General features: G+C 40.4%; 1 protein-coding gene across 2 annotated transcripts in view; it reads right to left on the bottom strand.

The window, feature by feature from the left end:
- ARL15 (ARF like GTPase 15) overlaps positions 1–17,598 on the bottom strand; it is a 227,061-nt gene extending 209,463 nt beyond the window's left edge. Inside the window, exons 1-3 of one of the 2 annotated variants that reach the window (XM_082075605.1) lie at positions 17,288–17,598; positions 3,261–3,351; positions 2,575–2,631 (exon numbers count right to left, since the gene is read on the bottom strand). In XM_082075605.1, the coding sequence (XP_081931731.1) occupies positions 2,575–2,628 (54 nt within the window). In that variant the 5' untranslated portion in view covers positions 2,629–2,631; positions 3,261–3,351; positions 17,288–17,598. The remainder of the gene's footprint in view (positions 1–2,574; positions 2,632–3,260; positions 3,352–17,287) is intronic. The other variant, XM_082075607.1, reaches the window with a different exon arrangement.
- Positions 17,599–27,261: the final 9,663 nt, after the last annotated feature.

Raw genomic sequence — 27,261 nt, 5'->3', positions numbered from 1 at the left:
CAGATCCTTACAAGTATCTATATAGTCTTTATATTAACCACTGCTGCTTTTCTACTATCCCCTTTGAGTCTCCACTCTTCTATCTAATCTTGTCTGGTTTAAGCCCCCCAAATGGTCATCACATCTCTCTCTGCACTCTTGCAAAGATCTACATTTTTCATAGCTCAAACCAACAGAGCTTTCTCCTCCTAGTCATGGTGGCTGAAGGTGGCACAGACTCTTTTGCCATGGATAACTATATAAAACCTTCCTCCATCGCATAATCTGTGCAGGCCAGAAAAACAGGAAGCCTGTTTAATGGAGTAGTACAGCTGAAGTAATTGGGGCTCAACAGTGTTACTGATAACCAGCTTGATAACAAACTAACAATTGAGATGTCTGCAGTCCAAAGGACCAAGAGCCTTTGCAAGGCACTTGCAGCACAATACAGCCGGGACCCGTGGAACTCTAAGTGCCCAAATAACACAGTACAAACTGAACACATGGTGCTGGTAAGGGCTGGCATCTGAGAGACTGCTTAGATTCTGGATAAAAAGCAATCGATTAACAAAAACAACTCTGCAAAACAGCCTGCAGTAGAAAGCACACAATACAAGATATAAGGAACTCATTAAATGACAAATACAATCTGGAGTTTCATGTTTCGCCTCTTGACATCAGCAGGGAGCACCATTCTCACTAGCTGCCAGACTGCTCACACACCTGAGGAGCAAACCCAGTGACCAGGTGACATGACAGAGCATGAGCAGGGCACAGTGCAGAGGAACTGTCACACTGCATTTCGGCATCGGTCCCACATCAGCAGGCCTCTCCCTTTGCTCTGATACCAGAGCTGTCCAAACCCACTCTCCAGCCAGATCACTTGAAACTCACCTTTCCAGTGACAGGCACTTCTGTATAAGGAAGTACTCTCAACACCTAGCATTTTCCTAAAAGAACTATTTTAGCCTTCATATGGGACACATGTTGTCCCAATACACTGTGCCTACTCATCATCCTACTCACCCTCCTCCCTTAAGTTACTAGCAGTCAACAAAATCAGTTCCTCTTTGCGTTTTCATAAATGAAGCTATATCCTTATATTTTGTAATTTAAAACATTGAATGAAATTAAATATTACACTGCTCAAAAGGCCACGATGATATATGAGTTATCCAGTTATCATTAAAGCTGCAGCTACCACATCTTAGAAGTGTAGTGCAGTATACACACCACATTTACCTCTTTGAAACTAAAACAGAACCAATTATTGTCAGAGGGTCTATTTTGCTATATATTATGGCTGCTTATACCCAATTCTGCAATACACACTCAATTATACTTGGACATCCTCTCAAATTAATTCAGACAGCTTACTATAGCCTCTAAGGAGCTGACAGATGGTTTGCATACCTTGCAGCCATTAAAACCTCACACTTGAACCTTGTGATCCTTCAAGATAAGCATACTCATAACACATAGGAATTTGCAGAGAGAAGGTCTTCCTAAGGAGCTTAAATACCACATGAAAATATACCTTTGACTTTTCAAGTAGCAGTTTCCTCGATGAGGATTTTATCCATATTGCCCAAATCACTTATTTTCTACCTTTCAGAAAAGCAGTTTAGATGTTGAAAAGATAACACAGGCAAATGTAATGGGAAAAAACCTCAAGCATATATTAAATCCTACCTGGAACCAAATTCTAAGAATAAAAGCAAATGTTAAGCTTTGTGATTCTGTTCTCAATTAAGACTTAATGGTGGTACATAGTCCTCATCATGGCTGTTCGAAAGCCACCTACCCTTTTGACTGTACAGCCTAACAGAATGGGAAGCAGTATTTGCCAGGCTTCCTCCTGAAAAGTCTTAACAGTAAGAGCAGCATTTCCACTCCAAAAGCTCCAGGATTTGAAGGATGATTTGAGAAAGTGTCTTACACATTGGGTAAGCAGACGTTACACAATGAATTTCTATGAAACACCCCATTCATCTAACTCAGGGGTGTCAAACTTATAAAAATGAGTTTTCTCATCTCTAATTGGAACAACTGGGAGCAGTAAAAAAAAAAAAAACAACTAAAAAATTAGCATATTTGCAGTAAACCACATATTTCTTTTACATAACTTACTTAAGGTTTGAGAAGTTTAACTTAACAATATTTGGAAAATATTAAGGCATTCCAGACCAAGTTTACAATAATACGTGCATTTAGCTGACATGTTGTAATTTATGACGTTAATCAATCATCAAGGATATTTAAAAACAAATGCATACAAATCCTTCAGCAATTACATTACGCCAGAATTCTCAGAAGCTGATATACATGAATTCCAAATTTTCTTACACCTTAAAATGCTGGCTAATTTTTTCTCCACCTTTTTAATTAAAGTGCCAAATACTTTTTCTGTCCTAGTATCAGTAAATCTTTGAGAGAGTAAAACCATGCTGTAGTCTGTTTATGCAGACTAATATGACAAATCCTTTTTACTAAGTGGATTGCTTATTCCTGATTCAATAAACTAAGCAACTTCTTTTCACTCAAATGGCATTAACACTAACAAAAATTATTTAGTTAGTTATAACATGGCCTTACCGTGTAAATGCCAATTCTACAAACAGCAAATGAGAGCTGGATACATTCAGACATAGTCTAAAGAAATTAAAATAAAGACATTACCAAGAATGCTATTTATTAAGAATTAGTTTTCTTCCCATTTCTCCCCTCTCCCCTGAAAGAAACACCTGATGGTATATTACTTTATGTTTCTCCTGTAAGGCTGTATTAAACAAGCTGAGAAAAATGCAATATAAATTCAGATTATGCAGATTTTTATTACCTTTCATACAGAAATAGCTGCCAACACCAATACACTTACTAATTCGGCATTTCATTATAGGCCTCAAATTACCTAATGTTCCCCAAAATGCCTGTACACAACATTAACATTTTGCATGCAAGCTTTCAGTCCCATTTATTTTTATCTACTCTGGTTTCAAAACAACCTTCAAGAGATATTTTAATAAGTAATGTGTTTTTTGGCTTCTTAGTGTACTGTAAAGAGCTTCCATGTTCAAATACTATAGTTCTTATCTCCCTGTATCAAATTCTCTCCTTCTATATACGAAAATAATGCATATAGTTTAACGTTTCTACATTTCTGAAGTCACATTCCTTTAGTTTTCTGAGATTTTCATGTTCAAAAGAGAACTCTCTACTGTCTTGAATATTTTACTTGATCTGTTCTTATAGCTGTGAATAATCATATTAAAAGTTTTTACCCTGAACTTGCTCAACTTCCAATCTGCTGTGATGCCACAATTCTATGTCTTCTGCAGTCACCCAGAGAGGCTGAGGACGGATTATGAATTTCTGATGAAACAGATGAAAAACACCTTCTTTAAAAAGTATAAAAAAGCGAGAAAACAAATGCAACTCCCCACCACCAAAATAAAACCTATTGTAGGTTTGCCATTTTTTATATACAGTCAGGTACCATAAACCAGGCTTACAATAATGTATTCAGAAGAGTAATTAAGATATTTGAGAAGTCACTGTAGGCAAAAATTAAAGCAAACATTTAAATTAAAGTGGAACATTTTTACTATGTGTTTAACAAGTTCGCACATCATGTGCATGTATTTTAAGATGTTGAAGGTGAAGTGCTGGATATTACAGACTTCAAAAAGTATCAATGAAATTTTTTTTTCCAGTCTCTGCTTTCTAAACTCCCTCCCCCAAAAAAATCTGCAGTTGTGTTGCCCATTTCATTAGAAATGTGATTTAAAAAAACAAGACAGCAGATCTTATAAATTATGAGTTATAAAAAAAATATGTAGCAACATTTTTCTTCTACTGTAACTGTTAAGTTTAAATTTCAAACAAACAATATTTCATTGAACTGTCTGAAAGTCAAAAAGTGCAGCAGGAAAAACTGAGAGCAAACCTCAGCAGCACAGGTAATCTTCTTTCCTTACTGGAAGTAATCTAGAATATTATTACTGACAAGGAAACGCTGCTTTAAAGCACCATTTAAATTGACAGGATTTTTTTTTCTTTTTTTTTTTTTTTTTCTCCCAGCTTTGAGAGCAAACATTAAATTCTATAACTTGTGCTCTGAGTTTTCCACAGGAAAAAAAAAAAAAAGTCATAGAAAAACAGCAATAAAACCAACTTTTAGAAATCCTATGCTATACAAAGTGATGTATAATAAATACCCTTGACAATATTTGCAGAACTTGTTCTAAAGGTTCCACAGATGACTTCCCCAAGCAATCTTGTCCAGTGCTTCATTACCCTCCCTACCAGATGGTTTCCTAATATTTAACCCGAGTCTGCTGCAATTTAAGCACCTACTTAAACAGAGGGTGATACATACAGTGATTTGTATTTTCAGTATCATGACAGATCCTATGTTGATGGCAGACCCAACTTTATATACATAGTATTAACTAACGTTTATTTCAGGTTGCAAGGAAAGTAAACATGCAGCAGCAAACCTTTATGGTTTCTCGATGTACACAGTTTGCATGTATTCTAGACAAGCACAGCATTATAAATTGTCTTCCTTGTTTCATTTTTGTTCAGTACTGCCACACTGTACATTCATGGGAGAAATAAGCTGCAGTTCCAACTCCTCAACAAAAGCCTGTGAACCCTTGTTCAGAAGAGTAAAGAAAGCTATGTCTGTCTTACCTTACTCATCTGTTGCTGCATTTGCTACTGTTGATGTTTTGAATTCAACAAGCAATTACAAGACATGAATTCTAAAATTGTCTCCTCTTTCCACTGCTATATATAGTACCAGTGAATGTTTCCCCTATTGATTTCTCAATGAAATATTAACCTAAGCCCTTCCCTAAGCCTCCAAGATAATGCTTATGATATGCAGTCTATAGTATTGAAAAAGCTAATTAATTCTAATGCTGTTATTATCTTCTCTTACATTGACCCCTCCTCCTCCCCAAAAATGCACACTTCCCCCATTATTATTTCAGGTTGATCACTGAAAAAGTCTCAGGAATTTATATAAATAATTTGATGTTTAATGATACCAACCTACAGACAATTGCTCTGATCACTGAATTAAAATATAAGTTGCTGCAATGCGGAACTTACTCTCAATACTTGTAATCTTTCATTACTTTAGTTTGCAACTCATTTTGGACCACACAATTAGGCAACAAAACAATTGTTGGATAATTTGCATTTAATTTACTTACAGTTTATTGTTGCTTTCTGAAAGGATTTTACATGGTAAGCATGAAAGTAAAAGAAAAAAAATGTAAAAATATACCTACAAAATATTACAAAAGAAAGATACCTTGTTTGCTACAATGATACAAAGAGTTGCTCTTACACATCTAAAGTGAGAAGCAGGGTCATTAGGTCATATATGTCAAACAACACAAGCATGCATCTCTGCCAATATGCACCCTTCTACTTAGGCTAAGGCTCATCTCACAAACATTAAATAATTTCTTCAGCTGGAAAAAAAAACTCAGGGCTAACATACGTATTTGCCCAAAACTTTGTTATTTTATTCTTATGTTGTAAAAATGTAATTGTTCATGACTTAGATGTCTGCCTTGCAGCTGTGGAGCCTTTAATTCACCACAAGCATTTGTTCTGTCCAATTTTTAAAGCATTCAATCATCAGTACAAATATCAGTACAAAATAATTCTAGTATTTGGCATTTAAAACAAAAAAAAACCCTCATACAGCTCTGACAAAGGCACACATTAGTCTGCAACTGCACAAACTCATTGTTTTAAAATCTACACCTTCACCAAATACAAACTGGAATTTCTATGGATGATATTTATGAAAGCAAATTTTGAAGATATTAATTAGAGTATGTTCTGCAACTGATCCCTTAAAGCTGCAATCACCAAGCTGAAAGTACGAGTCTCAAGAACGTGGGTAAGCAAAAGGAGGGGAGGGATCCTAATCAGCTCTCGGAAAAGACAAAAAAGGCTCAAGACCTGGCAAAACTGCAGGAGACGGTACCCTCAATTCTGCCCACCAACAGAAATACTCACCTTGACCTTTTTTGATAGAAAGAGCTTCTTCAATACATGGCAGATAAAACTAACGCTAGAGGCAGTGTAGGGCCACTGATGAATGAGGTGGGTGCCCTGGTGACAGAAGATACAGAGAAGGCAGAATTACTGAATGCCTTCTTTGCCCCTGTCTACACTGTCGGCAGCTGTCCTGAGGAGCCCCGTACCCCTGAGGCCCAAGAGGAAGTCAGGACAATGAAGGAGTTTGCCTTGGTTGATGAGGAGTGGGTTAGGGACCAGTTAAGCAATCTGGACATCCACAAATCCATGGGTCCAGATGGGATGCACCCATGGGTGCTTAGGGAGCTGGCTGAAGTCATTGCTAGGCCACTCTCCATCATCTTTACCAAGTCTTGGGAAATGGGACAGGTGCCTGAGGAATGGAGGAAAGCAAATGTCACTCCAGTCTTCAAAAAGGGCAAGAAGGAGGACCCAGGTAACTATAGACCGGTCAGCCTCACCTCCATCCCTGGAAAGGTGATGGAACCACTTATCCTTGGCACCATCTCAAGGCATATCAAGGATAAGAGGGTAATTAGGGACAGTCAGCATGGGTCCACCAGGGGAAGTCATGCTTAACCAACCTCATAGCCTTTTATGAGGACATAATGAGGTGGACAGATTATGGTAAAGCAGTGGAGATGGTCTATCTTGATTTCAGTAAAGCATTTGACACAGTCTCCCACAGTATCCTTGCAGCTAAACTGAGGAAGCGTGGTCTGGATGAACAGGTAGTGAGGTGGACTGCGAACTGGCTGAAGGAAAGAAGCCAGGGAGTTGTGATCAATGGGACAGAGTCCAGTTGGAGGCCTGTATCTAGTGGTGTCCCTCAAGGGTCGCTACTGGGACCAGTACTATTCAATATATTCATCAACTACTTGGATTAGGGAGTAAAGGGCACTGTTAGCAAGTTTGCTGATGACACCAAGCTGGAAGGAGTGGCTGACACGCCAGAAGGCCGTGCTGCCATCCAGCAAGAACTGGACAGGCTGGAGAAATTTGGGCAGGGAGAAATTTAATGAAATATAACAAGGGCAAGTGTAGAGTCTTGCATCTGGGTAGGAACAACCACGGGTTCCAGTATAAGTTGGGGAATGACCTATTAGAGAGCAGTGTAGGGGAAAAGGACCTGGGGGTCCTGGTGGACAGCAGGATGACCATGAGCCAGCACTGTGCCCTTGTGACCAGGAAGGCCAATGGCATCCTGGGGTATATTAGAAGTGGGGTGGTTAGAAGGTCGAGAGAGGTTCTCCTTCCTCTCTACTCTGCCCTGGTGAGACCACACCTGGAATATTGTGTCCAGTTCTGGGCCCCTCAGTTCAAGAAGGACAGGGAACTGCTGGAGAGAGTCCAGCACAGGCCAACAAAGATGGAGCATCTCCCTTATGAGGAAAGGCTGAGTCTCTTTAGTTTGGAGCAGAGGAGGCTGAGGGGTGACCTCATTAATGTTTATAAATATATAAAGGGTGAATGTCATGAGGATGGAGCCAGGCTCTTCTCAGTGACAATCAATGGTAGGACAAGGGGCAATGGGTACAAACTGGAACACAAGAGGTTCCACTCAAATATGAGAAGAAGTTTCTTCCCAGTGAGGGTGCCAGAGCACTGGAACAGGCTGCCCAGGGAGGTTGTGGAGTCTCCTTCTCTGGAGACATTCAAAACCCGCCTGAACACATTGCTGTGTAATCTCATCTAGGTGTTCCTGCTCTGACAGGGGGATTGGACTAGATCTTTCGAGGTCACTTCCAATCCCTAACGTTCTGTGATTCTGTGTGACCTTATCTTTGATTTGCCATAATTCTAAATAAATTATGGTACTAAGTATAGTTCCAAGACCACAAAACCAGAAAATATTATGATAAAAGGAAGTTGTTCATTTTTTCCTGGTGATACGTCGTTTCAGTAAGATAATGATTAAGGTGCCCTCCTGCCCATTCATAAAGAAGTGATCCACCCCCAGTAATCACTTGGAATCACTGGACCTTTTGGGCAGTAGCTTTTCAGCCCCATCCTTCTCTGCACCTTTTTTGCTGCATACAAATTGTGAAAATTAGTAATACAACTGTAAACGATAGGCAGAATTTAAGGTATCTATATGTATTGACCCTGAAATAAACTCTCAGCACTTACGTGTTCTAAAGTATGTGTACGTACCCAAAAGCACACACAACTACGCTACAGAACAGCTGGCAGGAACTGTGACCAGAACTGCTGTTTGCTAAGCTTGTGCACTGAACTCCAGGTAGCAACCTGAAGGTTCCTCTTTCTACGCAAGATGTCACAGCCCTCTAGCACATTCCATTAATAACATTTCTAATTTGAACTCCCCAAATTCTTTTTTATACAGTTTCAAGAAATAAAAGACACACCATATATTTTCATAATGTCCTTAAATGCTGAATAATAAGATTTTTTAATACTGACCTTCTTTTTCATAACCATTAAAAAAATAAATCTGAGTCTAGACACAAGAAGAAACCTGATGCTGATGGAAAAGCAATATGTGAACAGGAAATAGAATTGGAATCAATATCTCTCCTATCATCATAAAAAGTAATCAAGTGAACGCACCAGAGGAAAAATGCTTCCCCCTCTTTCAGGCAATATTGTCACTAGAACAGTTTTCCATGACTGTTTCCAGGAGTGCAATGGTCCAGGCAATGAAAGACACAGATCAACCAACACAATATGAAAAGCTGCAAGAACAGCATAGACATTTCTCAAGAATATTGGGCTTCTTCTCCAGTCTTGCTGAAACCTGAAATTATGCAAGTTCATAGGCAAGAATAAAGCACTGAGAGAACAGATCATTCACTGTAGTATGCATCACTACTCTGTGGTCTACACAGGCTGTCAATCCAGTTTCAGGTTCACTCAGTGTTGTAAACCTTACATATAAAGTCAGGAATTGGTTGGGACACAAATGTTGGAAAGTCAATAGCCTTTGCTCATATGTCAAGGCAGAAGGAACCCTTTAGCTACACGTCCTTGGAGCAGATTAAGCATTTTCATAAATCCTTCTGAATTAAAGTCTCACCTCCTGTGCAGTCAATGCAGTTCTGCTTGCACTGGGGAGCACTCCTGGACACCATCCAGAATATCTCAATTTTCTGACTGCAGTTTCCTGTTCTAGAACTAAATCTCGCTGTCCCCTCAATAAGGAGGGGTGGAGGTGTTTAGCACACAGCTTAAGCATCAGGACATACGGGGAGTTATATCTCAGGGACACATTCTCAGATTCCAGCAGTCATAGCCTCAGGATCTTCACAAGCCTACCATAGCATCTGAACATTATGTTTAATAACCCCCTGCAAAGGATCTGTCTTCCAAAAAACTGCCAATTCACATTCTACTCATCTTGGCCTCCCCAGTGTTACTGCACAAGTGAGACACAGAATTCAACCATACCTTTGGGAAAAAGAAGTTCCTGGATTATAACTGTGATCAGGTTCTTTACTGGGAGAAATGACTTATTGCCTATTTACCCTATTTCAAAGGCGTCTATAGTATTGCCTCACCACACCATTCCGCTGTCTCTTCTTCAGATTGAAGGGCTATAACAATTTAATCCCTCCTTGTATGGAAGCAATTGTTTCTTTCAATTACCATATTATCCTTCTCTATATCGTCTTTGGTTTCACAATACTCCTTCTGAGATGACGCAACTGGAAACACAGCATTTTCGACAACAGCAAACCTTGCATTTAAGCAGTGTAAAAAATTAGATTTTTTTTTTCTTTCTTAATACTCTAAACTTGTTGACAGCTGTCTGGGTTGAGATGACATTTTAAAGAAGGACCCTCTTTCCCGTTCCTGAGCACTGATGGTATTTTAGTGCGTATCCACGCATCTCTACTGTCAAGTGACTTCAACTATAAATATATGCAACTTTGCATTTATCAGCACTGAATTTCGTGTGCCATTTTATTACCAATATCAAAAAGGATACTATGATTTTTTTTTCCCAGGTCCAATATGCACCCTTAATATTTGTTTCTGCATCAGCCCATCCAAAGCATATTTGGTTTATACAACTAAACACAAACATGAAATTCCCTTGTAATCTCTGCATTCTCTTCTCCGTCTTATTCACTGCCAGAGCAGGACTATCAATGCTCATTTATGAAACTTACTATTGACAGTTTGCAGAACAATTACTTCATTTTTAATTGCTTCAGTTTTCCATCTCAGAGGCAAAATCATACAAAGGAAGACTAGGCAGAAGTTAATGTAAAAGCTCATAAAACATAGGAAACAGATGCTTCTTCCATTCAAAAGTTCCAAGTCACAACAAGAAAAAACCTCTCCAAATTCACTTCCCCCATGTCAACAGTTCCTACCAGATCTTGGATGCCACCTTGCTTTCCCACACCCTCCAATGCCAAAAGTTAATGTAGTCCGTGAACAGATTTTTTTTTTCTACTCCTCCACTAAAACATACCCCATAAAAGCATTGTACAAATATTCATGTTCCTTCTGTTGTTTGTACTTGTAAGAAACAACACTGTAGGGCAGGACTGCATCTAAACACAAGAGGACTTGTCAACTAGACTTCCTGCTTTCTGTCTCTTCCTCAGATAGCAGGAAGGTACTTACACCCTCGCCTTGGCAACTAACATAGTCACCTTACCAGGCTGCCAGTGAGACAAAAGAAAAGTTCTGCCCTCTAAAGAGCTCCAGTAGGAGATAAGCCAATCTCTTATTTAATTGCAGATACCCTACTTGCGTCCCCAAGTACTTCTATACAGTCAGGCAGTTTGCACTTCTGAAAGTTTTGTCATACATACAGTGAAAAAAAGCAAAACCAACATGCTCCACAGTATTATGAGCCAAAACCCAAACAATCACAAGATTTTAAGTAATGCATATGTCTTTTTTCCTTATGGTTTTACAGCTGTTTAGGGCCGCATTTGTGCTTTTTAAATTTGAAACTAAAAATGCTTCTTTTGTTAATGGAAAGCTGATATCCTCACATAACAAAACTTCAGAACTCACTTTAAAAGAATAAACATCACAAGCTGGCAGTAGTAAAAACATGAGCTGATGTTGCTGATGACAAGCCAAAAATGGTAATCAGCATGGGGTATTAGGAAGAATACCCTGTTTTTACTAAATTCAATTTTCTCACTTATGAAAAGCTTGCATTTGTAACCTTTTGTGAAATCCATCGCTATGTTGCCTCAAGCTTGGAGGTCTGACTGAAAAACACAGCAGCGTACTGCAGAGCAACTTGAGGACCTACAAATATTGAACCTGGGACTAATTTACAAGGATACTGTAGGGCTATTCACAACAAACACAGACCAGCACATTTGCAGAAACTGGGACTCACTTTTTGGTGCAATACTAGTTACCACTCTACTGCAATCCTTATCGCAGAAAAGGCAAAATGGTAAAGGAATTTGATTTTAAACATGCTATTTAACTAATTTCTTCAGTGTGTTTATCTGTAGAAAATGAATTTTCTGGTTCTGCAATATTCCTGTGATTTTACAGAATCTTGTGCTGGAAATTATAATCACATTAAGGCACTCTTTTGTGTTCCCAAGGAATCTGCATCAAGTTTCACTGTTTGTAACTTCCACCTTTGAATCAAAAGTTTACCTGGGGAATTCCATAATGCTTCCTATTGCAGGATCAGCAAATGCAGCATTTGACTTTTATCTTCTGCAAAGGAACTCTACACTTCTGCTTGCTGATCTGTGTTCAGCCAAGTAACTTCCACTGAGTTAAGTCACCATTGTTTTTATTGCCCCTTCTATATAGCTGATTACATCTTTCATTCAGCAAAAACTGTCTGCAATACTGGCTAGGTAGATTCTACCAAGGAGGAGCATTTGTTTTACAGAGCACATCTTCAGCTAGATCAGGTTCTTGAACTCCCAAACTTAATTAAGTCAGAAACATGCTCATTCAGGTGATGTCATCTCCCAGAATGGATTCCATTTGCCATGCACAGTGATTTAGGTTTGAATGTCATGCTTCATAGAGCTGAAATACCAACAGGAACCTAGCCACAAGAACTTTCTTGTGTGAAGGTCTCAAAAATTTGTTTTGGGATTCTTCCTCCATTGCTATGCTGATGCAGAAAGTAATCAGAAGCAGCAGCACTCTCACTGCCAGATAAAGTGACCCTGGCAACGGATACAATAGCAAGTAGTGCAGCACAGCAAAAGCTGGTGCTGAAGGCCAAGTACTTGTAATACATACTTTACGCATTTTACTTCAGACTAGTTCTGATCTGGTCCTGTGGACTGAAAATTCATTAGTTGAGTACATCCTTCAGTCTGGTTTCATCTGAAAAATATCAAGTTCACATGATCTGTGATCACTGTGCAATGCAAACCTACGTACAGCACTTAGAGGTGGCTTAAAATTCACTTCAAAAACTTACATCTGACCCAAACGCTAATACTGTTGCATGTGCCCCGTACACTAGTTGATCTTACATAAGTTAGTTGCCTTCTTTCCTGCATTCAGCTATATCCTTATTTTTAAACCACTGTCAGATCCTTCATCCTCATGCCACATCAGCTTCACAAACTGAAGGAGGGATAGCATCTTAAAATACAAGCCCTTGTGCTGTACAGAAGCTGTAACATTTCAAGGATGATAGATGAGTCAACACACAGCCCCAACAATCCTTATAATCACATGACAAAAGACAAAAATTAATAGGATGAGGGGTGTTTAGCAAACAGTAAGAGGGCAAGGCTACATAGACCTTTGTTACTCATGTTGAAGGTGATGCATCAAAAACCTATACATACCTCAGAGGAAAAAAATCTAAGGTTCCTAGTATGTACCCTGGCACACCTTTCCTTAGTCAAAGAACAGCAGCTACTAGTTTACAAAGTTTCAGTGAAATAAGACTCTAACTTTCAAACAGATGTCCTCATAATGCTATTTGTAGTACAGGGGTGTCAATCGTATTTTCACCAGGGCCACATCAGCCTTGCGGCTACCTTCAAAGGGCCGAATGTAATTTTAGGACTGTATAAATGTAACTACTCCTGTTGTTGTACAAGAAAGAGTGTTTTCTATGGCCTGCAGACACCAAACAATGGAACAGGCAACAGCAATGGAAAGACAGGATCTGAAGTAAATTAGAACCATTAAGTAGTCATGATCTATCCTGTATTACCACTTTCTAATCAAACCTGTACAATTAAAGGGCCCAACAAAATAAAAGGGAAGGTCTTAAAGATAAGCTGTCCAAAAGTTGCTCAGAAATATCTTTTATTTTCTTTTAATATCACTTAATGTTTTTAAGAACACCACAGCTTGATATATGCAGCTTTCCCCAGTCAAGAAAGGCTTTGCCTGAACAGTATCCACAAATTGAGGTCAAGACCATTCAGAAACCAAGAAACTCTGAAGTCACTTAAAGGCCTATTCATCTGAAAAATTAGTTCAATTTACTCAAAAAACACTCAAAGTTTAGCTCCTCTGTGCACACATACATAAGTAAAATAGTTCATAACAGCTAACTAATGTATCACTAACTGAAAAAAAAACTTATTGTTAAAAAAATAGTCCCCAACAAAGCAACAAGGTTGTTACTGCACTAAGAGTGTGCACTCTCTTGTCTTTGCAATAGTCATGGTTATGCTTAACTTTTAAGAAGAAAAAAAAAAAAAACACTAAAGTTATTGTGGTTTTTCATGCAAGAAGTGTTGCCTTCCATTTCAGGTTGGAATCTAACTTTCATTACCTGCCCAAGAAACAGTCTTACATACAGCTAAGATACTACACAGTAGAGAATATTATTTAAGGATAAGCTATCTTATTAAAAATGCTAAATATACAAAATTAAGAGAGATTATCAAATTTATCTTACACACTTCCAGGGCAATATAAGGACTCTTCTTTTTTTCGTAAAATCACATTAATTCACATTTCTACATCACGCTCTAAAGTAGCTTTTAAAAGCCCTACACAGATCAGGCTGATACATGCAGCTGTTCAATTTAAGATCCTTATCTAGTACTGAGGGTGCCACTGAAGAAGTATATTGTGAAAGTCTACTCAACAGCTTAAAATTTGCATTGCAAGTACCACATATGAAAAAAGAAGCATTTGCTACTGTTTCCCAACAAGTTCTGCAAGCAAAAGTTGTAAGACTGATCATATATCAAGCTTTTCACAAGATGCATCATGCTGTAATTTCTTAAATATAGTCTACTGAACGTAGGCCAGCCAACACAGGTCTGTGCACACACCAAAATCCTTCTAGACACAATGCAGCAAGAATAAAGCAGAAGGTTGCAGAGACACCACAGGACTATTTAATCTAGTCACAAACCCCTACAAATCTACATTGATGCAGTTGTGTTTGCATAGTATGTTTTAAAGGAGTTAACTTCAAAACAAGGACAATAAACTGCATGAATAAAAGGTGCTTCTAAGTGAGCGAAGATGGAATTTTTTTTTCCTAGACATTGAACCTGGGTTAGCTATGTTGATTAAAAAACAAAACAAAACACACTCCCAACACTGTAATTACATCAATAAAAAAATAAAACAGACACAGGGCTCAAGAGCCTCTTCTAGCTATTAAAGATACAGAGGCTAATGTTACTCTTTGTTATGATGCAAAACCAGACCAGAGCACCACAGAAGATACTTTCTTAATACCAGTGCTTTGTCAAATGCCACTAGTCACAAATCACAGATCACAGTCTGAGATGGCTTCAACTGACTCAGCTTTGAGCAGGTTTTAAACATTTTCAATAACCTGCTGATATGTGCAGGTGCTGCAGTGTTCAGTATTTCTTGGGATCAGCTCCTTAAAGAAGAAGAAAGTCTCCCACAATGTAGGTCCTATCCAAGCAAAATCAGGAAAAGAATGTTCCTATGTCAGTCTGGAAAGAGCTAGCTGAAGCAGACCCCTTCCCCAGAGGGAATGACTCCTGACTCCACAAGGCAGCACACCTGATGTCAGTTATATCCTAGGCTCCTTCCATTAGACACCCCTATTAAGCTCCACTGCTAACCAACACTTTGTCTAATACTCTGTCAAAGTATGACTGCAGCCAGAAACAACTGCATCCTTTGCCCATCTTTATGCGAGGGATGACTGCCGCAACAGCTTGGTCCTCCAGGCTGAAAATGTGTCGTAGACAACTCATTCCCTAAGTCACCATAATCCCTCCTTTTCGACAGAGCAGAATTTCTAAGATGCTTGAGCCCACTGCTCATTACCACCATTAACAGAGAAGGGCAAAAGAGGACTCATCTCCTTCATTTGGTGAAGACAAGGACTGGAAAGGGAAGTCCTCTACACAAATGCATGTCAAAATATTTGAACCGCCAAACAGAATTTTGTTTTCTTTCAAAGTTATACACACATGCAAAAAAAAATTTTTTTTTTTTTATCCTTTGGTTTAAAACAGCTGATGCCAGTTGCAACAAGTACTCCCAAGATCAAGGGATACCTACTATATAAAGAAGTATGGAAAGCCCAGCAACAAGCACCGGCCAGTGATAGATAAAGCCATCTTGGATTGTCCCAGACTGTCAGCAGACCAGTGCCCTGTTTAAACTATGATCACTAACCCCTGGCTTTCACCATCTATAAAAAATAACTTCGCTGATGTGTAATAACTTCAATGTCGAAAGAGTCCTTTATGTTTCATATGCCACTATAACATGCACTGTAAGACTGATGATACCTTGAGAGAGTCTGTCTTCAGACATTAAGCAAAAAATGCACGAACACTGAGGATTATCATTATCCTGAAGATTCACTTTTTTTTAGAGATGGCAGTAATGAAGGTCACACAACAGAAAAGAGGATAAGGATCAACTGGAGCAAAAAGGAAAGAAAAAAAAATGTAGAGCTACTTAATCCCCTCCCCCTTTAGTTAATAAAAAAACATGTGTTCATTTCCCAAGGCCTATTAAATATATTGTTCTTGAAGCGGCTGGCCTTCCACACAACAGCCTGTAGCAGTCACCAAGGTTAATGGAAGCATTTCAAAAAGTACAGGATGGCCAGTTTCATCTGGATATAAGTTTATAAAGGAAAATAATCTAAGAAACAGCTCCAGGCTCTCAAGGAGCTACAAGGCTGCACTTGGCACACAGCAAGTTTATTATCAGTATTTCATTAACTAGGTTCTTAAAGAGAAGTCGACCCACCATTTCTGCCACACGGGACTCTCTATTCTCCCTCCATTACTAGAATTCTGGAAGGAAAGCCTAAAACATTTTATTTTTTGGTATAAAGCTAGATAACCCAAACTAAATCTAACCTATATAGACACAAGAATAATATTTAAGTATTTAATCTCTTTCTGGTTTAATTAATCTCATCATCAGAGAAGGAAAAGTCAGTCATGCATGCAGCCCTCATCTCAATATGGCAAATCTTTAATCCACTAAAGAGAGCATCTCCCGGAATGCTGTTGACTGATAGATGAACATTTCTTGAAAGCCTACACCCATGCACATCGCACGGAAGGACATCAGGAAGGCTGAGTCAAGTTTCTGACTCCAAATACTTCCTGACTGGGCGCAGAAGACCAACAGTGGGCAGGGGTGGCCAAAAAAGACCTACTCCTTATTGCCCCAGCTGACTCTTTGCAGCACTTCACGAGGAAGGACGGGGCACAGACTACAGCCTGGTGCTCCAGAAACAAAACCTGAGGGACAGGGCAGGCCCACTGCACTCTCCCGCTGCTATGCTGAAAAGACCAGGTAAGCAGGTACCATACTAAAATAAAGTCACCAGCTCATCTACCAGCCGTGCCGCGGGGCTTAGTTGCCAAGTGTAAACCCCCAGTGAGCCTGCACGGCCAACCACGACCCCAGCTGGAGTGCATGCCTGCGATACGATCTCTCGTAGGCAAATAAAGCCAATATTCATTAAAGAGCAATAAACGCTACCCCTGAACACCAGCTGCCTGGGTGCAGGGCTGATCCCGCCCAGGGTGACAGTTTAGTTCATTCAAGCGTACCCTAAGCTCATGCATTTAGGAAAAAAACCGCGACCCGGGTCACGGCTTTAGCAATCTAATAGCGGCCAAATGAGCGGGGCGGCCGCACGCTTCAGCGGAACCTTGCCAGTTTATCGCCCTTTAACAGCGCGGCGGGCCGGGAGAAGGCTCCCGGCTGCCCAGCGCCCCCCGCCCCACCTGCCCCCGCCGCGGACCCCGCCTCGGCGCGCTCGGTAACATGTCCGACGGGCCGGCAGCGGGGGGCGGCGCGGCGGGGGGCGCCCCGCTCCTTCCGGGGGACCTACCAGGTAATCCATGTACCGGGTGGCGCCGGGCGCCGCGCTGCTGAAGAGGTCTCCGGGACCGCGGGCGCCCGCCCGGCTGACAGCGGCGCTGGGCCACCGGGAGCCTCGCCGTCAGGGGGAGCGGCGCTTCCTGCCGCCGCCCCGCCGGCCTCGGCGGCGCGGGGGGCTCGACCGCCGCCGCAAGGTGTAGGGCTGGGGGAGGCTCGGCCGCCGCCGCCCCGAGGGCCAGCGGAGGGTGCGCGGGCGCCGGCGCTGCCCCGGCGGCGCTGTCAGAGCTGCCCGCTCCGCACCGCTCCGCTCCGCACCGCCGCAGCGGCCCTGCGCGCGCGGGGCGGAGGAGGGGCGGCGGAGGGGCGGGAGAGGAGGGGAGGGGCGGGGCGCGCAGCAGGGCACGCGGCGGGGCGGAGGGGCGGGGCCGCGGAGCAGCCAACCCCAGCTCGGCGTCCGCGGCGCACGAGCGCTCACCAGCAGCGAGAGTGCCCGCCCCGCCTGGCTCCGCCCCGCGCGACGTCGCTGTCAGCTGATCGCAGACGTGGGGCGCGAGGAGGTCGCTCTTAAAGGGCTACGCGCCCGGCGGGCCGCTCGAAAGCCCCGTGGGTAGCGCCGGTGCCGTTCGCCTTCAGCTGCCGCCCTGCGAAGGCGACCGGGGCTTCCACCTCAGACGGCCCGTGGCCTGGTCAGTCGGGCTCTCCCGTGCGGGTGAGATGAGGTGAGGGCTGGAGCCGGCTCCGCTGCGGGAGGAGGAGCAGGGTGACCCGCAGGCTCCGGCCGAGGGGCAGGTGCTGCTGCGCTGCGCGCCAGCCTGGGGGCACACGGGAGGAGACCGCCGGGCCGGGCGGAGCGCGGCTGGCATGTCGCGGGTCTCCGCTCCCCACGTGCCTGCGGCGCTGGGCGGTTTGAACCCGGTGTGGGCCCGGCCGGCGGCTGAGGGAGCAGCCGGGGACCAGGGGAGAGCGACACTGTTCGCAAATGCCGGCGTGTTCGTGGTGCGCAGGGCGGGAGTTTTGTTACCAACCCCGACAGAAACAAGATGTTGTCAGGAGGGACTGAAGTACCTAAATCACAGCCAGCTGAGCCCGCCCCCCTGAGCAGACTTAATTCTGAGAAATGTGATGTAGGCAGGTAAGGAGTATATTCTCTTGATCCTACAGCATAATTCCCCATGCCACCTGTGAAAGCAGTGCTCAGGTCTTGTACTACAAGCTGACATCTGGCCTGCAGGCTTTTCCACAGATTTGCAGTGTTAGCAATACCAACTGTTTTGTTGGAGAAATAGAAGGAAACTTGTCAATATGACTGTGGGATAGGAAATCTAGAAAGATAGTATCAAGTGACATAATTTTTAAAAGACGTAATAAAAGGAATTGCAAAAAACAGGTAAGGAGTAAATGAGGATTCAAGAACAAGTGGAAATGCGTTTTTGTAAGGATATTAGTAAGCAGTTGGCCTGGATCTGGTAAACTGGGGTGGGGGAACAGCAATTGCTGCTCTCAGTTTTGTAATGGATTAAGTCCTGTTGGGAACAGGCTCGGTTACAGCATCCACTCAGTGTCAAAGAGTGTTGGTAAGTTGTTCTTCCACTCTGTCCAAAAAGCAGGTAGTTCTTGTCAATGGGTAATTAATTTTCCTCATGTGTCTAGACCAGACTTGCTTCCTTTGACTCCCCTTACTGTACTTTGGGAGTCACTGTCAAATACAGCTGCATAGCAGGTTAGATTTGATTTAGATGAGTACAAATGAATTTGTTTACTTTGAATCCTTAAGAAATTTGCTAATTTTAATATTTTAATAGCTAGAGGGCACAAGGAGGGATACAGGCTTGGCCCTTCCTGCTGTTGTGTTTTCTGTTTTCCATATAATCATGGCCATTGCTGGCAACTTTATGATGGTCATGAGGTGACCTTTTGACAGTAGGAAGTACAGTGTGAACAGAGGTGGCTAAAGTACACCTCTCAGTAATGTAACAAAGGAGCTGCCAGAAACTCAGACTTCATCCTTCTGTCATTGTGTATTATTTTTAACATTTTGCAGTGCTTTCCTCTTGGCCTTTAGAACCTTTTATTTCTCCTTTTTAGCTGCAGTAATGCATCACTCTTGAAACTTGTTGCCTTTAGGCACTTCTCTAAATGAAGGGTGACTGGAAGAGAATCTAAAGGAGACTGTCAAGAACAAGCAGAGATTTTAGAAGTATTTCCTATGAGATTAATGGGAAAGGGGAAAATAGAATCCATATGTAGAGAGTTGCTGTAGACAGGATGTCGTGATGGGAAAAGAAGTGACTGGCTTGCATTGCACCAAGGGGCATCCATATCAAACATTGGAAAACACTTTTAGTGGGAAGCAAAGACAGACATCGTGACCAAAAGTAGTAGAATTTCTGAGAGTGGTCATGTGTTACATAAGCATTTCTCAGGTGTGGTTTAGTTAGCACTGATTTAGATCTGGAGAAAATGAACAAGACCCTTCTGTTTTATTTTATACATGCAATTTTCTTTCTAGCTTATTAAAAAAGTCCTCATGAACTGAACAGAACATCAGTTTACAAAATCAGAAAAATTCTCATGTATACTCTGGAATTCCCACAGACTTGATCAAGAGAGAAACCAAGCCTAAGCTTATATATTAGTCACTCTGTTCACTATAAACACACAAGTAATTTGTCCATTGTGTAGCCTTACAATACATTAATTTTATGACATAAAGTGAAGATTAACATTGAACAATAGAAGAATGTAAGCAGAATACAAGTCATACAAGATATGCCTTCTAGCCTACATAGCAGTTATCATGTTGCTGAGATTCTTCTAGCAAGTCCTGTAGGATTTATTTCATCTAAAAAGAAGTTCAGTTTTATATTGGAATATATAACTAACGCAGTGTTAGCTGTTTTCATAAAGAAGTTTGTCAGCAGGAACTAACACGTCCAGATAGAAGGGAAAAGATCATAGTATTTTAGTGGGGCAAAACATGCAGTGGCTATTCAGTAATAACTCTGGTTCCAAAAAGTGAAGTGAGCTTCTTCACAAAAGCTTGAGTGTATCTTCAGTTAAATCCTGCTGCAAAAATGATTTCTCTAAAGCTTGTATGAAAAATAATCAACCTTGGACTCAGTCTTTGACCCTGAGAAGTGCCAAGCACATCTGTTATGTCTGTGCAATATAATGGGTTTGAACATTTTAACCTATGATTGCCACCTGCCAAATTCAAGGTTTTATGGCGCTATCAGTCAACAAACTGTGAAGGTAGAGTTGACATAAAATTAGCAAAATGGGTATTAAAAGTGTAAATACCAATAAATATGCCTATTTCCAAACATGTTGGAATGGAATTAGTAGGGTTTTTTCACTATTGTGTGGTCAGCTGTGTAGAAAAAAGTTGTCCAGAAAGCATTATCTCAGAAAACAACTTGAGGGACAAGCATACTTTTTTTTTATATACCTTTTAGTCCTACCAATTTAACTGCCAGTTTCATTAGTTAAATAGACTCCGGCAAAGATAATTCTTTTATAGAAGGCCTGCAGAAAGCAGTGGCAGTGCATAGGAAGAGTATGACCAGTGTTCCCACATCGTGGTTTGGCTGACCTGATCACTGGATGTTCTATAAAAGGTGCCCTGAAGCAAAGAGACCAACCAGTAGGTTAGTGATCGAGACCATCTAAACCACTTTACCACATCCGAATAATTTCATTCATTAAAAGAACAAAGTGCATGGTGTGTTTGTTCTCCCCTTGCTCCCCCAATCCTGCCCAATTGCCTGACTTTAATAACCTTAGGTGAAAGGCAACTGACTTTTGTTTATTAGCAAGAAGGTAGTTGTTCTAATCTTTAGTTTTTACTGATAAAAGGTTCCCAGATAGCTCTGTTTAAGAAGCTTAATTACAGAAAAAAAAAAATACCCTTCTAAATTAAGTTCAGAGATAAAGCATTCAATATCTCTAAAGTACTGTAAGAGACTATCTTGCTCATACTGTGTTATGTTTCAACCTTCAGTTTTCCATGGTACAAGGTTGTTACAGAGAGCATACACAAACTCCTGTCTTGGCAGCTGGAAAGCAAACCATTAGAAAATGTTAATACTATATACTTATTCTGGAATAATAAAATGTGTAGATAAAAGCCTCACATAAAAATATGGACCACTTTGATTCAAGGTACTCATGTAGTAATGCAAATGCTGCAAAATGTTACAATGGCTAGAAATTTAAAATTGGATGTCTTAAAAATATAAGTTGTTGTTGGTTCTAAAAGGCAAATAAGGTGATAAAATAGTCTCTGACTTCTCTGGCAGAACAAACAAGAAGCTGGAAATAAGTAAGACTGGGTAGAGGAGTTCTGAGGTTCAGCAGCTGGAAAAGTGTTAGCAAAATAAATATTTGAATGGTCTAACAGTAACAGATTTCTAAGTATAAATTTTAACAGTAAATGTGTGTGGCCAGTTGCGGCCAGACGTATTTCATAGAAAGATCCAGAAGGGCATAAAAATGGAAAAAGAACTGGACATAGAAATCAAAGAATGGGGTTTTCATAAGGAGAGTTAGAGTATTAAGTAGAGGCCAAGAGCAGCCAGCAGTTGTAGCTGAAGCTCTAATTTCAGTGACTTCGAGCCTGCTGTTAAACTCCTGTAACTGTTACCAGCAAAAGGGAGAAGCTGCCCTGAGTAAATAAAATTTGCAACTCCTTATCTGATATACTGACAAATGTCAACATGCAGAGATACTACAAACAAAGGTGAATGAGCACTATGGGAGAAGCAAGACCTCTCAGTCAAAAATATTCCCTTGTTCTCTCCTTGTGCGCTAATGCTTTGCTACTTTTTGGCATTACCATCGCTATGTGTGCTGGGGTTAGGTATTTTTCCTACAAAAAGAATACATGGATATGAAAGCAAGCAAGCAGATTTTAGAAAGGATTTTTCACCTGGTCTCCCTTTTATTATTTCCTGACATGTTTGTCTGCCCTTTAGGTAACCTTACTGGCAAAATAACAACAGGCACTCTAAAAGCAAAGACTAATGGAAAGGGTATTATAGAAACCAGTTTCTGACTGTAGTTACACTGGTACAAATCTAGTATAATTTTAATGACTGATTAATTTAAATATATGGGATGTGAATAAAGTAATTGTAATATTAAAGTTGATTTTATATTTTGTACATCAAAAATTTACTGTTGGTAAAGTAATGCAAGAAGATTTGCATGAATTAATTAGTCAATAGATTATATTGCTAAGCAGACTGGAAATTACTAATTTTTTCATTTCTGTGTCATACTAATGAAAGTTGGTGGTGCTGTGGACTCATTTTTCATTTCATGACTCTTCAGTGGAAGGTTATGAAATAGTCCTACAGCAATAAAAACAGTAGTTAAGAGTCCTAGTCCTAACAGATAAGGAATGTCCCTTTGTAGCAGGCGGAGAAACTCTGGAATTTGGAAGCCTTAGATTTAGGGCTTTAGTGTTTCTTCTCAGATACTCTTAACAAAGCATTTGACATTTCTTTGCTTGGTTTCTTTTTTGTGAAATGTAGAAAATAGTGTTTTCCTATGGCAAGGTGTTGTGAAGATGGAGGGGGGAAGGAAAGAAAGTACATTTGCGATCTGCCCTCTACTGCTTGGGGCACTGTGGAAATACCTTCAAGAGATGGATTAGAAGTTGTACCTTCATGTCCCTGCTGAGAATCAAGGAGGAGGCAAACACTAAGAAATCTAAAAATCTAGTCCCATTCCACCTAATATCTGCCTTCCTGGGATGAGCTGAACCTTTGGATTTTTGTGACTTCACTGTGGTACATTTTATGAAGACTACAGTTCCTATTCAAGTTTGTAAGACATTTGTTTCTAGTATGAGTATTGTTAACAGAGTATTCAAATATTTGTCTGATGTTCAGACTGTTTTGCCTTTTTACTGAATAAATAAATAGAAGCAATATAATTATACTGTGGTCTTTGTTCTAGTGGTAACATGCAAATACATGTTTTCATCTGTAGCCTTTTTCTTTGTTCTTGACCACATAATGGGAACTCTGTTAGGCCAGAATTATACTTGTGTTCAAAATTTACCCCTAAAAACATTAGATAATATTCTATATAAAATGAGCTGGATTTGGATCCAGTTCTTAAAGCCTTCCACCTTCCCATTTGGTCTTAGAAAAGTCTTCATGTTTTCAAAACTTCTCAAATCATAGCCTTGTGAAGATGTGAAAAAAATGTTGTTGCATTAGTAAAGGACAGTATATCTTATGACCTTCATAATACCTCTGTTGTCTTTGGAGATTAACAATGCCGTCCCATAGGTCTGCCTGTCCAAAGGAGAGGAAGGTGGTGCCTTCAGTGCAGCTGTGCTGAGACCTGGAACACGGGTCTGACTGTTGCCAGCATCAGTCCTTCTCTTCACTCTAAAAATGCAACATTCAATAATGGCATGTAAGAATTGGTGAGAAGAAATATGAAGTCTCAAAGCAAATGAAATTAAAGATAATTCAGAAACAAAAGAAATTGCATTTTGCTGATGGCCTTTTATTTCGTGTTTGTGTTCTACATATTAATCCATCTTACATACTTCAGCTCTGTATCGTCCTTAATGGTCACATCTTCTGAGAAGTCAGGGTGACTACAAACCTGTACAACTAAACTTTGCCTATAGTCCAAATATGGCATATATTGCAAATATACTCAGCAAAGCATTGCAGCTATCAGTGGAAATGACTATTTCAGCTCTCTCTGGAAATAATGAACACCAGATACAAAGTCCAGTGGTTGGAGTTTTTCCACATTTTAACTTGTTTCTGAATCTTAAATTAAAATCAAAAGAGCTTTTAGCAAAAAGGATTAAATAAATGCTCAAAATGAGTAATAAATAATTTGTTGGTGTGGTTATACCTTTGTGGCAGAAGTGAAGCCAAGTTTTAGCCTGATCTAGGTAGTACATTAAGATAAAGGACAGAGTAGTAACACGTGCCTTAGAGTTTGAACTCCAGTTACAAGTTCACACAGAAGTAATTATTTTACTTTTGTTAATGTTAGCTAATTCAAGCTATGCAGGCATGTGAACACAAGTTATAATTAAACCAACATTTTGCTATGTAGCTTATCCTTAAGAGCTCTTTTTTTTTCTTTAAAGCACATACTAAAGTCCAGCTCACTTAGCTGTGCTTGCATGCTTTGCTGCATATTCCTGGTGAATTAAAGTATGTACATAACGATAAGGCACGTATATTAACACACTGCTCAAACAGAATTAAAAAGCAATATTGGAGCATAAGACTCTGGAAGCAAATCTGAAGTATAGATATCAGTGCCTCAAGAAATCATAACAAACGTTTAACAATGCCAGCTCAGACAGAGAATCCTATGTTAGTCAGACGTGTTTAGTGAAAGGCTTGTGGTTCAGTCGCTTTTTGAAGACAAGAAATAGGGAAAAGGTTATATCAACTGCAGATCATTTTAAGGGTTCCCACTTAGTTGAAAAGCAGGAAATAAGCGCCAATGCACTAATTCTTGAGGGAAAAAAAATCAATGTAGTAAGTAAGAAGAAAAATAAATGTACTAAGTAAGGAGATACTATGAAGTGAAAACAAGGTAATTAGAAGTCTTGGAAACACATCACATCCCTCCAAAGGGTTTGTTTCAATTTTAACTGTTCCTGAGGCATTTTGTGACATTTCTGTGGGTACAGTTCTGTAGTATGAAGCAATGATAAACCAAAAGAATCCACATAAATCAACTTCATGCTCCCCCACTAGGGCAGCAGATGTACTTTTAAGATGGAAACTTAATTAAATAGTGCTACACTGGAATATGTGCCTGGAAGAAGGAAAGCAAATACGTGTAACACTGTTGTTTCTTTTTGAGCTCCACTAATCTCTCTGTACTGTGGCTACTAAGTAAATAACTTGTGTTTTTGAATCAGTCAACTGCCTCGTTGGTTTCCAAAAGCAATTCACATGCACAAATCGTAATGAGATCTCTATGGTAGGAATAACATGAGCTGAAGGTAATCTACATGTTTTTGAAGCACCGTGCCTTCTAGGTTTTGGAGCTTCCACTTAAATATCTGTATAACCACTGCCACCTTTGCATAAACTGCTCTTGGAATGTTAACACATGAAATGTAACACTGGAGGTATTCAGGAGGGGTTGTATTGTTCTCTCCATACAGTGATTTGGTGGACTGCTGGCCACTCTACAAATGCTGTAGTTTAAACAAAGTGATTTCAGTACTGGACCCACTTAAGTGGGAAAGGTGGAATAGTTTATCTCAAAACAAGTTTACTTGTTTTTTTTACAGTTATGAGGAGTAACTAAGGTTAAACACAGCAGGCTGTTAAACATACCACTTTATAAAAGTTTATTCAACAGATCCTTGAGTATGTGTTTCACTTAGAAGTTCAAAAGACCTTAGTTCAAATGTTTATAGAAGCAGAGTAGTAAGTAGGTTCTTCTTAATTTTAAGTTTTTTCTTAATTCAACTTACTCTTGGAAATCCACAGGTCAGGTCTTGCTATTTATTTAATATCACAGATTTTTAAGAAACTGTTCTGATCATGTGAGGGGAAATGAGAAAGGATCCTCCTGCAAAATGGATTATCTTCATAATGAGCATGGTTGCCCATGCTGAAATCACATGCAGAAAGTTACTTAAAAACATAAACAGTATTTGCATCTTCAGCAGAATCATAATGTATTATAGCAATAATGAGAACATCTTCTCTTTTGAAAGTGGACTTTCTGCCTCAGGAAAAGCAGATCCTATCTCCCTCTTTACAAAGATCCAGGTGCTTGATTTGAAGACCCAATTTTTGTTCTCAGTAAAAACACTGCTTTCTGTAGGAGCAAGACGCTGCCTACCTGACTTTCACATAAAGAGTTTTGTTCAGAGGTTTCCCCAGTAGTTGAACTGGATTTTCCATTGGCCTTATGCCCTCGTTTTTACAACTAGGCAGACTTGAAGGAAAAGTATGGTTCTTGAACTCCTGGCTGTCCAGAATGTGGACAGCCTGAGTGTTCTGAGCCACACTGTGTCATTTGTGTGCCCTCAGGTGGTGTATACCCTGTCCATGGCCAAGCAGGAAATGTACAGCCAGCAAGTGAACTAGCTTGGATGTTTTGATCCAATCAAAACTAAACTGCAAGAGGAAATCAGGTGATATAATTACATGTCTCATAACTAGCACATCAATCAAAAGATTGCACATTGAAGCTGACCATGTAGTATATGTATTTTACCTTGGAACTTAGGCTAAATTAGCATGACAAGATCTGTGACACTGTTATGCTCTGCATGGAAGATTTTTTAATGAGAGAAAACAAAACATCTGCTGCTGGGAGACAGGCAGCTGACCCTGAAATGCTGTCACACTGACAGTTCTCTTTACTGTATCTTGTTCCCTGCCCAGAAGATCCTTCCAGCAATACTTTCCAGAATGACTAGGAGCCACTGTCCAAGAGTGAGAACAGATTATAACAGTTTCATCCTTTAAACACGGGAGAATGGCAGCAGATAGGTATTGGGATAAAATGTGATATACTGGGATTCCACTTGTTTAAATCAATTTACTTGTAGAATCCCTTAGGAGGAATACAGCTAATATTTTAGCTGTCAGGCCAGATTAGCCACTTGCAGGGAGCCGAAGAGAGGATTTTATGAAATCTCAGAAGCTCAAGATTGATCAGCAATAAATGGAAAAAATCAATATCAGGTTCTGCTGTGGTGAAGAAGTGTCAGCCCTCAGCAAATGTGTTTGAGGGGTTTGTTCCTTAGAATGGATTGCAAGAAAGAGGAACTAGGAGTGAGTTTAGGGGGTTCTAATGGGAAGAATGACTGGGAAAAGTCATGTCTATGGAAAAGATGGGGATTATAGAAAAAGGAAGGAAGGAAGGGCAAAGATGAGGGAAGTTCTGGGGAGTCTCTCCACACTCACTAGACCTCATGCCTTCAGATGACAGGATACAGGACACGTCCTTCTGCCTCCCCCACTT

The sequence above is a fragment of the Streptopelia decaocto genome (assembly GCF_964273445.1).
Source record: "Streptopelia decaocto genome assembly, chromosome: Z".
Taxonomy (NCBI): Eukaryota; Metazoa; Chordata; class Aves; order Columbiformes; family Columbidae; genus Streptopelia; species Streptopelia decaocto.
The sequence above is the reverse complement of the archived record's forward strand: the minus strand, read 5'-3'. Positions and strand labels throughout refer to the sequence as shown.